The sequence below is a fragment of the Panonychus citri genome, unplaced genomic scaffold (assembly GCF_014898815.1).
Source record: "Panonychus citri isolate SS breed McGregor unplaced genomic scaffold, ASM1489881v1 Contig00095, whole genome shotgun sequence".
Lineage (NCBI taxonomy): Eukaryota > Metazoa > Arthropoda > Arachnida > Trombidiformes > Tetranychidae > Panonychus > Panonychus citri.
In genome coordinates, this window is record NW_026515500.1 from 777,397 (window position 1) to 792,187 (window position 14,791).

Consider the following 14,791-nt stretch of genomic DNA (forward strand, 5'->3'; position numbering starts at 1 on the left):
GGAGGAACCGGAAGTTTGATAGATTAAAATAGTCGTTGGAAAAAGTGAATTGTTTACCAGTTCTTACGATAGAGTAAGAAAAAAGTTCTCATGACAGAATTTTGACAGAATTTCACAACTCATAAGGAATGAATAATAATAACAATAATCTTTGGAATTTTTCTACAATTCTATCATGATGATTTCGATCATAATCTTCTGCTGATTGTCAAAAGTAAGACATCATTTTTTTTTCTGTCCTCAATTGGCCTACAGACTCTTGATTCGTTATTTTTTTCTACTTGTTATCTGTCTCATGAATTATCATGAACACAGAATTGAATTTGAATCAAACCAATCATAAGAAAAGAGAGAAAGAGAGATAAACAAAAACTTGAAGATAACATGGTGACGATAATAATACAATTGAATTGTTAACATGAAGAAAAATATCTTGGTTATCATCAAGTGTTAACCTTTTTTTTTCATGGTAATTCTTGTGAAAACCAAAGAAAAGAGAAGAAAAAATCTTCAGTTGTTCATCTTCATGATAGGTGTTCAAAGGGAGTGGTTGGATGAAGGAGGAAATTCATATTCCATGAAATTCCTCAAGGGTTATGACAATATTGGTCCAAGCGAACTGACCTCTCAATAAAAGTAAACTCAACTGGACAAACAGATGAAAATCATTCATCAGTTTTATCTGATTATCTTCATGTTATTACATTGAGTTTATCTGATTATTTGGATAAATATATGAACAGATTAAATAATTTAGATACGAGCAATTTTAGAATCAACTAATTGAAAGCTAAAAGTTCATCTCGATTGCTGATTAACTAAAACTATTATTGACTCTTTTGTCTTTTGTATCTCTATTTATGCAACAATTAAGTTGATTGAATGAATTATGAAAACGAAATGTAAATTATCATCATTATTATGATAATTTATTTCAGTTGATTTGAAAATTAAATCATGAATATGAAAAATAACAATCAAGTGCTGATCGTAACTTTTTAAATCCAATTGAAAATCAATCTGAATCCATTATTGTTATGATTACCATGAAGATGATTATTAATCATGATACTAATTTAATGAATGAAATTATAGTAAAAAAATGTCACCAAATGATTTGGTATGTTACTATTAATATAATTACTCACAATCAAATTAAATTGATAAAAAGGTAACAATCAACCTTTTACTATTATTTAGTTTTTCCCAATTAAGATTTTTTTGTTAACATTTAAATTGTAAACTGAATCTAAGAGGTTAATTGTTGACAAGGTTTCCACAGTTACAAGGTGAAGAATCTTTAATTAATCAACATTTTCATTAACTTTCTCAACAATAATAAACTTCAGAGTAAATTTTTCAATTGTCTGATCAACAATTTAGCTCTTACAACGGAAGTTATATTTACAATTAACTAAATGATTAGCTGATTATTAAAGGTCAATGTTTGGATATCAACAGTAGTTTAAATTTAATGATAATTGTACGTTGAGTTGATTGTCACTATTAAACTAATCACTGATTATGGTTATGGTCTTATCCTTAATCAATGAATGTGGTGAAAAATTTGATTAAATTTGAATGAAATCAGATGATTAACTTTTTTATCCGAATAGTTAATCAATCTAATGATAGTATAGCTCAGGTTAATTCTTAATACGATAATAAAAGTTACTTTGTTTACTTTTTGATTAAATTGTTCACTTATTTTAATAAGAATAGAACTTCAATCTATCAAGTTTCGAAAAGGAAGTAAAAAGTTCTAACAGTCGATGTTCGAGAAGAAGATCACATTTCGTTGATAAAATTAACCAATTGATGCAAAAATAGAATCAGAGAAAGAAAAGTTCATGGAGATACTTGAATTACTTGCTCGAAACTTTTTCTCCCTTCCAAGTTATTAATTATTCGTAAAATTATATTGTTTTATTTTTCGAAACTTTTCTTTCACTTTGAACCAATAGGTAGTTCTTATGGAGATTCTATTTCGGAGGATGCGGATATAGAGGAATCTGTTAGTAATATTGTTCGCCATTTATTCCCAATGGTTCCTGATAAAAGTCGATCACCATGGAGAGATAATTCCTTGGATATTCAGTATTTCTTAGATAATCGCCATCATCATAATCGCCTGTCTAATCCTTATCCAGATAATATATTAACTTCATTGACTAGTTACCAGGGTGGTGAAGGAGATATTGATGGTGGCGGGGGTGGAGATGGCGGTGGTGGTGGTGGTGGAGGAGGTGGTGCGGGTGTTGGAGCTAATGTAGGTGTTAATAGTGATCTTAAAGGCTCGTCTACGGATGATTTTATTACTACAAACTCACAGAATAATATTTATCCTAATCAACGTTATCATCATCATCATGATCCTTTTGTCACATCAACTAGAAACATTGGAATTGAATCTCGTTCTCATCCATACAATACTCGAGATTCATCATCATCTTCATCTTCATCAGCATCATCTTCGATGAACAATTTAATCAAAAATCTTGTCGCTTCAGAAGAAGCCAGAGAATCAGCTATGGAAGCAGCTTATTCTGAATTGGCTGATTTTTCACAGAATTTACCCTTCAAATCACCATCTTCATCTAAATCTGATTCCAATAGTAAGGAAACTGAATCACTTTTATCTTCACTTTCATCTTCCTCGGTACTTTCACCTTCAGCCACCTCATCTTCATCATCACCTTTATCATCGTCGGAAGTTTCATCATCTTCTTTACACCCTTCCAATATTAAAATAATTACCTCTCGAACTCCGAGCGGATCAAATGGAAGAGGATTAGCAAATTTATCAAATCACTTATCTAATCCGATGGGCCGATCTCCAGTTTTATCTTCAACATCAATTCAACAGCAACAATTGGCGATACCACGAAAACCTCGGGTCATTGGATCAAATCATGGACTCAGTTGTATGAAGCGATGCATTAACCAGAAAATACTTCATCCAGTCCAATGTCACTCTCTCTGTTGAGACGAAAAACAATACAATCAACTAATAGACTTCATCTTTAACTTAAATAAATCTCATTCTTCTGAATCTCTCTCATTTCCTGTTCCTCTTTACACCTCAATCTACCTTGTAGGTAACCTTTTCTCTCTCTCTCTCTCTCTTTCTGCAACACTGATCTCCCAAATCCCGATCTTAAACTAAACAATTAATACTACGACTTTACAATTAACCCCTTTTGTTTATCATTCCTTTGGATATTCGTGTTAACCTTTGAAACAATTAAGAAAAAAACACCATCAGTAAGAACGATTTTTTTTTCACTCGAAAGAAAAAAAAATCAACCAAACAAAATGTCTCAATAAACATTGAATATTTCTGTTTCTCTACAATATATATAACATGTAAGAATATTATTATATACATGAATATATAATGTATTATAATATTCATCTCTTCCCTTGATTAGCATCCTCATCACCTCCAGAAACTCATTATCATCTTCATTGTCAATGTTCATCAAACCTGATATACGATAAAAACGGATAACACCAATAATCATTTTCTTTTAATTTATATTAATAGATTATCTCATCATCTTTGCCATTAATTCATCTTCTCCAACTTATTAGCTTTTTCACTTCATCTCTCTCTCTCTCTCCATCAATTAACTAATTCATCATTAAATCATGACATATTTATTTATCGTCTATTACAACTTGCAACATGTACATATGAATATCAACTTATCCTCCGATTCAGTTTATGTTTGATTCTTGTATCATAACCAGAATGTTTATCTCACACAATTAACTGGATTAATCAATTGATTCTAATTTTGTCTTTTCTTCCAATAATAGCTTTACTTTTCTCTGGTTAATTCTGAGTTAAATTAACTAATTCAGAGTCATTCACAGTTCGACGATTCATCAATAATCATCTAAAGTTTTTTTCCATTCCTTGATTTCTGTTTCCAATCAAAAGGAATCAATCAATTTATTAATCTTGTTTATCCATTGTTGTAACAGTAATTATTGATTCTCATTAATATTAATATAATTGATTTTCATTCCGTTTTTCATAAGCTAATTGTTGATTATTTTCTCAATATTTTAGTTGATTATCAAGTTAATATCAATTGTTTATATTAGTTGAGGTTTCATTTTTTCATCCCTCTGATTGTAATTCAGCTTTTGTTATTATCAAATTTATTGGTAATTAAAAAATTACTAAATTGTTAATTAAACATTTTCCCTGTTAATTAACAATTAAGAAAAAGAGATAGAAAGAGTTTCATCTATTTTTTTTTTACAAAAATAATAGTAATCATGAGTAAATCAGTTAATCATAATGATGTACAAAATTATTTGATTGTTTGGATGACAATTGACGACGATGGATAATCATTTATGGCATTTTCATAGTTCGTTGGAAATTAATTTTTTGTTTCATTTTGATTAAATGAAATTGTAAAGTTGGGCTACTTTAAATTACCATCGTATCCAATATTGTGACCATTTTGTTTTTTGATTTAACCAATTGATGATTTAGTTAATCCGAGAGATTTTATCTGCACTTTGAATCCATTTATATTTACATTTGACCATCGAAAGATTTAATTTAAAGTCGTTGTCGTGATCGGTTTAATTAGCAAGTCAAAAATAGTGAAATCTCTCAAACGGAAATTGAACCATCTCGAAAATTGGTCTTTCCAATTAAACTGTTGATTAGAACTGGGGTTCCGTTTCTTGCGATCTCTAATGATTTGGTTATAATAGAATCGATTTCACTTTCATTGGTTCGGTCTAATTTGAAGCCTGAAGCACCTAAAGCTTTAGCAGCTTCTTCGTAAGAGGTGTAGGCCAATTTACAGGCCACATCGGAGCCGAGAATGACTGTTTGCTCCCTTTCTATTTGTGTCCAACCAGCGTCATTACCGACAATAGAAACGACTGGAAGTTTATGACGAACCATAGTGTCATGCTCCATGAAACTAAAGCCAAGCGCTCCGTCTCCGAAAATGACCACAACATTTGATTTTGGACGAACAGCCTTAACGCCAAGGGCAAATCCTCCCCCACAACCAAGGGTTCCAAAAACACCGGGATCAAGCCATCTAAGTGGACCACGAGGTTTAAGAATGTAAGAAGCTGTACCAACAAAATCACCGCCATCGGCAATGATGTAAGTATCTTCGGGAAGTAGAGATTCAATTTTGGTTAAAATTGATAGCGGATTCAAATGTTTGTCTGTTGGTGCTGAAGCTTTGGACAGAATCTCGGTGTCACGTTTAGAGTCCCGTTCACGAAGAGTATTGAGCCAATCAGAGTCTACTTTAAATGGTCCAAGTTTATCTTTTAGTCCAAGGAAAAATTTTCCAACATCGGCTTGAATTAAAAGCTCAGCGTTCCAAAGGAATTTATGGTTTTTCTTAAGTTGACTTTTATTACGATTTACGGCGATCACTTTACTTTTAGGTGACAGTACACGTCCATAATCTAGACGGAAATCAGCGACACTTCCAGCAAGAATAACTACATCGGCTTCACGCAATGCTTCCCGTCGACAGTGACGCATATGAATTGGACTTGATCGGCCCAATAACCCTCTTGACATTCCCCCAAGGAAACACGGAATTCCAAGGGTATTAAGTAGTTCGGCTAACCTTTCACCGCCAACAGGGGGTAAAACGGATTGGCTTCCTAATACAATTAAAGGTTTCTTGGCCTTTGACACAATTTCAACAGCCTTGTGAAGGTCTACTGATTTTGGGAATGGAAGTTCAACTGGCCAAGGACGGGTTTCTTGTTCCATATCAAAAGCGCCCGCAAATAGATTCTTGGTATATTGATCAAGATACCAAGTGACCACTTTCTGTGAAAATGTATTGGTACGAGCTTTACCCATCACCTCTCGACGAACAACTTTGTATGGATAGAGAACATCCAAAGGACACTCAACGAAAACAGGTCCTGGTGTATTTGACTGAGCTTGTCGAAAGGCCTCACGAATGGTTGGAATCAGGTCACGAACTTTGGTAACACTTGCTTGCCATTTGGTGATTGGTTTCATGAGTGACATTTGATCGATATCTTGTAAAGCACCTCGACCTTTTAAAAGAGTAGCCGAACTACCAGCAATAATGACCACAGGTGATTCGGCCATGAAAGCATTTTGAGTTGGTGTAACAGCATTAGTCAGTCCTGGTCCAGCAGTGACAATAGCAACACCCGGTATACCCGAAACTCTGGCTGCAGCATCAGCAGCAAAAACAGCGGATGCTTCATGTCTCACATCAATAACACGGATATCATGTTCCTGACAACCAGTTAAAATGGGAGATATATGACCTCCTGAAAGGGTGAATACCTGTTCCACTCCATGAGTTTGGAAAACAGATGCTATTAACTGTCCACCATGTTTTTTAGATTCTTCATCAACCTAAATAAAGAAGCAGAAACAGAAAGAAAAAGAGAATAGAACAAACAAACAAAAAAGAAAATGAAATAAAAGCAAAAAAAGAAGAAAATTAGAAGAAGAAAAAACCTTAGCAACAGGTAAATGAAAGAAACAGAGAGAAAGGAAATAAATTACAGGTAGAAATCAACAGTTGCTCTTATGGAAAATGAGAAGAGACAATTTTACCTTGTGGAAATAATGAGTTAGAATGGACAATTGCCGGACAACCATGGCGATTATCATGAGAAAAGGATAAAAGGTTTGCATGGCAGAGATACTCAGAAGAACATAGAAAAAGGTTGTTTTCAAAGAAGAGAAGAGATCAAAATCACCGAAACTCTGAGTCAACAATTCTCTGAATCCTTTGCCCAGATCATCGGTATAAGTCCACGCGGTTGATTCCATGGTTTTCTTTGTACTAATTAAATCACTTAATCCAGAAACACTTAAATTGTGAACAATCAAACAGCATCAAACATCCAAGAGTCAATAAGATTTGTTAACGTTGTTGTTGGTGGTGTTGTGGTTAACCAGGAAAACTATTTGATCCTCATCTATAGTAACACAAATGGAGAGAAAAATTTAGTTGGAAATCAATTAATTAGTTGGAATTAATTTAACAGGCAAAGTTTAACGTACAATTAATGACACACTTTATGTTACTAATTAACTGATTGTCAATTTCTACTCTTGATTGTGGTTAGAGAGAGTGAGAGAGACAAGGGGATTCACTGAATAGGGAGAGTGTTTTTCTTCTGGGCGTTTCTTTATTCTTGTTAAGATGATGACGAAAAAAAGGTAAACAAGAATGAGAGAGAAAAGGTAAATAAATGATTTCGAGTCGGAGGCCATTTTTTGATCGCTCTGTTGATGCTTTGATCATTGACGAATTCAAAGTCCAAGGTTATCTGATGTTTCTGTTTAACAATCAGTTGATTGTTGTTCATCAGCAACTATTTTATTTCATTTTATCGGAAACTCGATTGAATCAATTCTCATAAATAAGAGTCTCGGTTGAACCAAAAAGTTTACGAATTTTTTATTATTAAGGTCACGAACTTTTCTTTTAGTTTTCCTGAATAATCACCGACTTGTTGATGTTTAATTGTAATTAACTAATTATCTTGTAGTTTCCAAGTACAATCACCTTGGTAATACTATTAACCTACTCAACTAATACATTTAACTTGACAATGAATGAGAAAATAATCAAATAATTGCAATTAGAAAATGAATTAAAATAATTGCTCGAGATTAACTAACCCAACAATTAACAGAAACAATTAGATTATTAATGGATAACATTAAAATTAAATATTAGAAAAATAATCAATCTAATAAGTGGACAAAGTTGAAATAATGAATGATCATTTTTAAGGTCTATTGACCATCAATACTGACCACTAATCATTGATCACAATTAGTGGTCAGTTTTTTTTAATCTTTTAAAAAATCAAACCAACAATTAAAATCAAAATGAATTAACATCAAAAAATACTTGCAACTTAATGTTTTATTATTAATATTGTAAGTGTGTCCATTATAGTGGACACACTGGTCAAGTTAATTAACTAATTTACACTAATGGTGGAAAACATGATCAACCTTTCACAATTTTAATTAACCATCGGATTCACATTAACCTAAGAACTACAATTTTTAATTATCATTAACATTTGGTGGTGATGGTCAGTTAATTAGTGGCCATGTAACGAGTGAATGATTTATTTAAATTAGATAAACAATTGTAAGCTAAAAACATGGATAATCATTTAAACGCTGGACATTAACTGGACATTCCGAGTAATTATTTAAATTGAAAACATTGTTTCTATTTAATTAATGATCATCATCATCATCATTACGTTTATTTAATCATTTCAATTACAAGAATCAGATTTTCAATTTTCCAGGTAATTTGAATGTCTCTCAGTTTCATCAATTAATTTTAAGTTCCCATAAGTGACTTCATTTGATTTATAATTTAAATTTCACTAATCAAATAATCATCACAATCAACGGTAATGATATTTGGAGTTTTCAACAAATCGAGAGAGAAATGAAAACCGGTCCAATAGAAATTAACTATTTCTTTCCTTACCTGAAGTTACCTGGATAGAGAAAGAAAAAGGTAAAAATCAAATTCTTCCCTTAAATTGTACAATTAATTCATTCATTTTTTTTCCTTCTACTAAAAGATTCTGATAACATGATTAAAATCCTCTAATTGTAACCGTAACATCAGAAAACTAATGATAATTTAACAAGAATCTCAATTTTCCTCATCTTTTCCATTCGTTTGTTAAGTAATCAATTGATTAGATTGAATCTCTTTTTCCCCAATTTAAATTGTCCAAAATTCGTGGTCACCTTTCATTTAACAATATAATATTTACAACTGAATTTAATCACTTTGAGAGAGAAACAATTTCCGTTACAATTAACCTTCGATAAAGTTAATCAATTGGTTGTAACTTTCAACAACCTTTCAATGATTACATGGTTTTTGATTCCGATTACAATTTGATTTATTAAATCACCGACAATTTTTGATTAAATGGAAATGTAATTGCTGAGTGAAAAGTAATGATTAGAGCAAAGACAAAGGTTAACTGTTGGTTGATTAGAAACAATTAACTTATCTCGTAATTGGTTTGGATAATAATTTGATTGAAAAATTTTAAATTAAGGATCATTAAAGGTTGATTGTTTAATTAAATTAATTGATTTAGTGATTATGAAAATGGAGAAGATTTTAAATCAATATAAATTTGATTGTTTGTTTACAAGATGATGATAGAAACAAGCAAAAAGATACAAACAATTTAAATAAATTAAATCTCATCAAGTTCAATAATAATTACAGGTTAAGTATAATTACTTAACGTGAGTAGTTGATTACAAAATTTAGATAGTGATAATTGTGAAGTGGATGTGTTTTGAATGTTTCATGATAAAACACAGTTTGATAGTGGATTAGTTGATCAAATGACAGAATTTTAAATTGTTGTCACATCATGGAGCAGAAAAAAATAATCTCTGTGATTATTTGATGAATCTTTTCAATGTCTATATGATTTCCAGCCTTTATCTTGATTTCGTTGCTGTGAAGACCCACCATGACCACTATGCCCACCAGAAGGTCCTCCACTACCGCCGCCGCCGTAGCCACCACTATTACCACCACGATATCCTCCTCGCTGTGGATAAGGACTATTATACCCGCTATAACCTCCTCCACGACCGCCATAGCTTCCACCACGATTACCATAACCTCCATAGGCACCACCGCCAGCTTGCCCGCCCGCTCCATATCCTCCACCGCCTTGACTACCACCAGCAGCTGCTGCTGCTGCTCCATAGCCAACACTGTTACCACCGCCCCGATATCCTCCTCGCTGTGGATAAGGGTTGTTATATCCACTATAACCTCCTCCGCGGCCTCCATAGCCTCCACCACGATTACTATATCCACCGCCATAGGCACCACCACCAGCTTGACCACCGGCACCATATCCTCCGCCCCCTTGACCACCATAACCACCTCTTTGATAGTTTTGAGCATGATGGTTAACAAATCGATGACCAGAATTACTTAATGAGGCTCTTTGATTAAGGTGAGACATTCCAATCATTGGTCTGAACTTTTCATCAGAACCATCACCTTTCAATACTTTCGGTGGCGGTTTAGCATCAGGTAATTTAACTGCAGGGAATATATGATCTTCAGGATAAACTGGATCATAAAATGCAACACAACGAGCACTTTTATGAAGATGCGAGTATTTTGTACTAAATTGAAATTCACCAGAAATCCCATTGAAATTAACTGATGATATTGGAATTTTGTCTACTTTTTTCTCGAAAAGTTCATCTAAACATTTGAAAGCATCTTCTTTGTGTCTAGATACAAATAGAAGATGAGGTCCAAGAGAGTTACGTTCTTTTTCACTCTCTGTGAGATCAGGATAAACACTTTCCAAAGCAGAATGTAGTCTAGATTCATCGATAAAAGGTAAAAGAGCGACTCCTTGCCATTCTTGCATTTTACCATTTAAATCGATCTTAAAATTGTCGGGATAAAAGTCGATAATATTGGAGGTAGGATTAGTCATCAATTTCCTCCAAGAAATTGGTAAATTGCTTGACGAAGCAGCGGGAAAAACACTCATAAGTTGTTCTAGAGGTTTAAATGGTCTAGATTTTCTGTTGAATTTGATTTCCATCTCATCGATGTCAACAAAATCAGATGCAAATGGAGCATAATGAAAAGGATAAAACCACTGCCAATCGGGGCAACCTTGATAATAGTATAATAAGACCCAACAAAGGCCAAGTACATATTCACGGGAGATGATACGACTTATACCATCGGGTTTTGGTGCATCAAATTTATGGAAATAATAACGATCTTTCCAACCTTCAGAGCCTAATAAGATATCATCATCAGGTTCATTATCAGATGATGACGATGATTCTTTACCGCCAACATCATCAAAGCGTCTTTTTTGTGGTCCTTTATTGGTTTGATTCTGTTGAGTTGAATTTTTTGCTTCATCGGTGACCAACATTGATTTGAAAGCTTTAATTCTTGACATATTATCGGTGGTCTGATCGGTTCCGGTAATAGCTTGAGGTGTTAACCATAAGTAACCAGAAGAAGCCTCTTCCCGCCTCTTTTCAGCTTCTTTAGCTCGAGCCAATTCTTTGTTTTTTTCTTTCACTCGATTTCGCCATCGAGCATCATTATTTGCTCTTCTTTGGAAAATTTCATCCTCAGCACGACCCAATTGTTTTAGAATCAATTGACATCTCTTCATATTAACTATACCATTTTTAGTTAGATAAACTTCTATATCAGAAAATTTTTCATTTATATCGTGATAAATTCTAACTAATCGGTCGATTGCACCTTCTCGTATTTCCAGTGAAGGTAAATGAGGAAGAAAATCGTTACCAACGAAAAAACAAAGGAAAACAAAATCATCTATAAAACGTTCCAAGTCCAATTTACCACATTCTTGTGCTAAATATTCACGGAGAACATTTAAACGAATAAATATGAATCCAGGTTCCGATGGACAAGCGGGAACTTCTTCAGTTGGATCATGAGGTTTACCTTCACACTCTTTCATTTCATGACCATACTGACCACAAATATCACAAGGTCTCGGTTGATTTGGTACAAATTCTTCACGAATTATAGTAAAATTCAATTCATGAGTAGCTAATCCTAACATGATCAAATCGGCATCAGCTCCACATAAACAATGAGATAAATTGGCATCATAACTTTCTTTTGATCTTTGACGTCTAATATATTCCATAATTTTGTGTTCTCCTTCACCAGGAGCTGAAGCATCACTGAGAATTACCAATAAGTCTTTATGCCAAAGAGAATTTGATTCTATAAAATAACAAAGAAGATAAATACATTAATGATTCGATTAAAATCTAATAAGAACCAGATAGAATTTAAAACGAAGAAAAAAAAGACAATCTTACCTTCGTCATTACAAGAATGATCCAATTTCTTATTAATCCAAGATTGAAGAGCGATACTTAAATTAATCATAAATTGAGTACCAGGAGTTATCACATTAGAATCAAAATGAGCTTTTTTAGTTTCTCCTTCATCAAAGATGACACCTCTTCCTTTTAATTCTTCTCTAATTCTATCAATCTCAATTTTCTTCATCGTTGACTCTTTGGAAGCACGGAAACGTCTTGATCTTTGCTGGTTCATTTTAGCTCGAGGGGCAACACCATCGACCGCCATGTATAACATTTTCCTCGGTTTTAATATTTTCATCAGTTTATCAATATACTCGAAAATAGCTTCAAACATTTCCTCCTCAGTTTCCGGAGCTTGTTTATATTCAGGGTGAGTACATGGATGAATAATACCATTCATATCAAGGTATAAATTGTCAAAATCATATTCAACAGGAACACTTGGATCAACATCAACACAAATCGCTGGATATTTTTTAGAAAGCCAACGGAAAAAGGCTGGAACACCCATGGTTAACAGTCGACTTAATCAAGGATATTAATTACTCTTTAAATCAAAACTTTAATAACAATTAAAATAACAAAACAAAATTAGATTGTTGTTGATTCAACAAATGAAACCAAAAATATCCCAATTGTATCAACAGCACACATGGTTGAGAAAATTAAAAATCCAAACTGATGGAAAAGCGGCAAATTCAAACTGTTAAATTCTATTCTTTTAATTTTTTTCTACTTAAATGAAACTTTAATCAACGAATTATAAATGGAACACTAGTTAATTAACTAGAGATAATTATTTCAGTTAATTAGTTGGAAATTATCGTTTTCTTCAATGATTTTATTCTGATTTTCAATCGGTGACTTAATTGAGACTCGATACTTGGTATCAACATTGAGAGAATCAGATACTTGGACTGAGAAATTTTCATTTTCATTTAAATTGTTTTTCTAATTAAACTGATTAATTTTGTCAATTTAATTAGTTTATCGGTTTAATTTTTACACAAGTTGATTATCTTCATTAATGTGAGTATCTCTTTGTTTGAATGGAACATCAATTTTGTTTCTTTTATGCTCTTTTTTAGATTAACGTGTTGTGGGATTTTTTGTTTGTTTCTTTTTTTTGATTGTTTATTAGATGACGAAAAAAATTTTTAACAATTATTGTGATAAAATAATTCTTGCACCAATGGTTAGGATTAATACTTTACCAATGAGACTATTGGCGCTTGATTATGGTGCTGATCTTGTTTATTCTGAGGAAATTATCGATCACAAGTTGATTAAATGTAAAAGGATTGTCAATGGTAAGAGTGTTGATTGTTATTCTCTCCTTTGAATTGCGATTATAGAATTAATATTTATCTTAATTGTTCATTTCCAACTTTAGATGCTCTTGGAACTATTGATTATTTGGATGCTGAGGATAAAGTCGCTTTTAGAACCTGTGACATTGAGAGAGATAAAGTAATCGTTCAGATTGGAACAGCTGATCCAGAGAGAGCCTTGAAAGCGGCTAAATTAGTGTAAGAAAAAATGTTCTATTCTTTTTCAATAGGTGACTAATTAAACTCCTCTTTTCTTTAAATAGAGAACAAGATGTATCAGGTATAGATATTAACATGGGCTGTCCAAAAGGGTTTTCCATCAAAGGTGGAATGGGAGCCGCTCTTTTAAAAAAACCCGAAACAGTCTATCAAATTTTAACAACATTAACCTCGAATTTGTCAATACCTGTTACCTGTAAAATCCGCTGTCTCTCATCAGTAAGAATTGTCCTATTCATCATTTTTGCCTAATGATTAATATTGATGACGATGATTAATATGGTAAATAATATTGATTTGATTCTCCAATCGTTTAGCTTGAAAATACATTGGAACTTGTTAAAATCATTCAATCAACTGGTGTCTCTGCGATTGGTGTTCATGGGCGAACCAAAGATGAAAGACCTCAACATAAGAACCGAAATGATTTCATTAGAGAAATTAGTAGATATTTAAGTATACCTGTTATCGCAAAGTGAGTTATTAATTATCATTCTAATTGTTTGATCTAACTAAATGAATATTTTCTTACTCCTTTTAAATTTTAGTGGAGGATCAGGAGATATTAAATGTTATGATGATATTGAAGTTTTTCGTCGTCAAACTGAAGCATCTTCAGTAATGTTGGCTCGAGCTCCAGAATCAAATTGTTCCATATTCAGAAAAGATGGGCTACTTTCAATGGACGAAGTGATTAGCGATTATTTAAAATATTCAATTGAATATGATACTAATATTAATGCTGTTAAATATGGAGTACAACATATGATGGGCTCTTACCAAGCAACACCAAGAGGAAAAGCTTGTCTTAGATCAATTTCTGTTCGAGAAATTTGGTAAGATGGAACAACAAATTCGATATCGAAAAACAATTAATCAAATTATTTTTCTTCTCTCTCTCTCTCTTTTATTATTTACAGCAATTTATGGGACTTATCTGATTATTATGACGAATACAACAAAGATTCAATTTCTCCATCAAACTCAGCTGAATCCTAATCTTGTCTTGAATCCAAACAGTTAATCGTTTTTGTTGATTGTTTTTTTCTATTTAATTGTTTTAATATCAAACATGATCCATAACAAATTATCAAAATTACTCTCATTTCTCATCAAATGAGGATAAGTGTAAGTGTAATTAAGAAATAATTTATTTTGTTAAATTTTATCCACATGATTGTGGAAACTTAAAAACTTAATGAATTAAAATGTTCATTAGACTAATTGTTTAAATTATTTTCATCTAATTATTTGAAAACTGATTCAATCAACCTGATACTGTCCATCTAATGAGAATTGATTATTA

General features: G+C 32.5%; 4 protein-coding genes across 4 annotated transcripts in view; 2 read left to right on the forward strand and 2 right to left on the reverse strand.

The window, feature by feature from the left end:
• LOC128388054 (Na(+)/H(+) exchanger protein 7-like) overlaps window positions 1-4,025 on the forward strand; it is a 31,571-nt gene extending 27,546 nt beyond the window's left edge. Inside the window, exon 13 of the mRNA XM_053347402.1 lies at window positions 1,965-4,025. Coding sequence (XP_053203377.1) covers window positions 1,965-2,986 — 1,022 coding nt within the window. The 3' untranslated portion in view covers window positions 2,987-4,025. The remainder of the gene's footprint in view (window positions 1-1,964) is intronic.
• Window positions 4,026-4,147: 122 nt separating this feature from the next.
• On the reverse strand, window positions 4,148-7,207 carry LOC128388055 (2-hydroxyacyl-CoA lyase 2-like). The gene is made up of 3 exons (XM_053347403.1): window positions 7,061-7,207; window positions 6,608-6,975; window positions 4,148-6,403 (listed from the first exon to the last, which is right to left on the reverse strand). The coding sequence occupies exons 2-3, from the start codon at window positions 6,824-6,826 to the stop codon at window positions 4,637-4,639; spliced, it is 1,986 nt and encodes a 661-aa protein (XP_053203378.1). The 5' UTR covers window positions 6,827-6,975; window positions 7,061-7,207; the 3' UTR covers window positions 4,148-4,636.
• Window positions 7,208-9,106: 1,899 nt separating this feature from the next.
• LOC128388139 (5'-3' exoribonuclease 2 homolog) lies at window positions 9,107-12,446 on the reverse strand. The gene is made up of 2 exons (XM_053347504.1): window positions 11,927-12,446; window positions 9,107-11,828 (listed from the first exon to the last, which is right to left on the reverse strand). The coding sequence occupies exons 1-2, from the start codon at window positions 12,444-12,446 to the stop codon at window positions 9,484-9,486; spliced, it is 2,865 nt and encodes a 954-aa protein (XP_053203479.1). The 3' UTR covers window positions 9,107-9,483.
• Window positions 12,447-12,807: 361 nt separating this feature from the next.
• On the forward strand, window positions 12,808-14,709 carry LOC128388141 (tRNA-dihydrouridine(20) synthase [NAD(P)+]-like). Its single transcript, XM_053347510.1, has 7 exons — window positions 12,808-12,964; window positions 13,077-13,245; window positions 13,329-13,464; window positions 13,530-13,704; window positions 13,803-13,960; window positions 14,034-14,321; window positions 14,406-14,709. Exons 2-7 carry the CDS (start codon window positions 13,077-13,079, stop codon window positions 14,482-14,484), a joined length of 1,005 nt encoding a protein of 334 aa, XP_053203485.1. The 5' UTR covers window positions 12,808-12,964; the 3' UTR covers window positions 14,485-14,709.
• The last annotated feature ends 82 nt before the right edge of the window (window positions 14,710-14,791 follow it).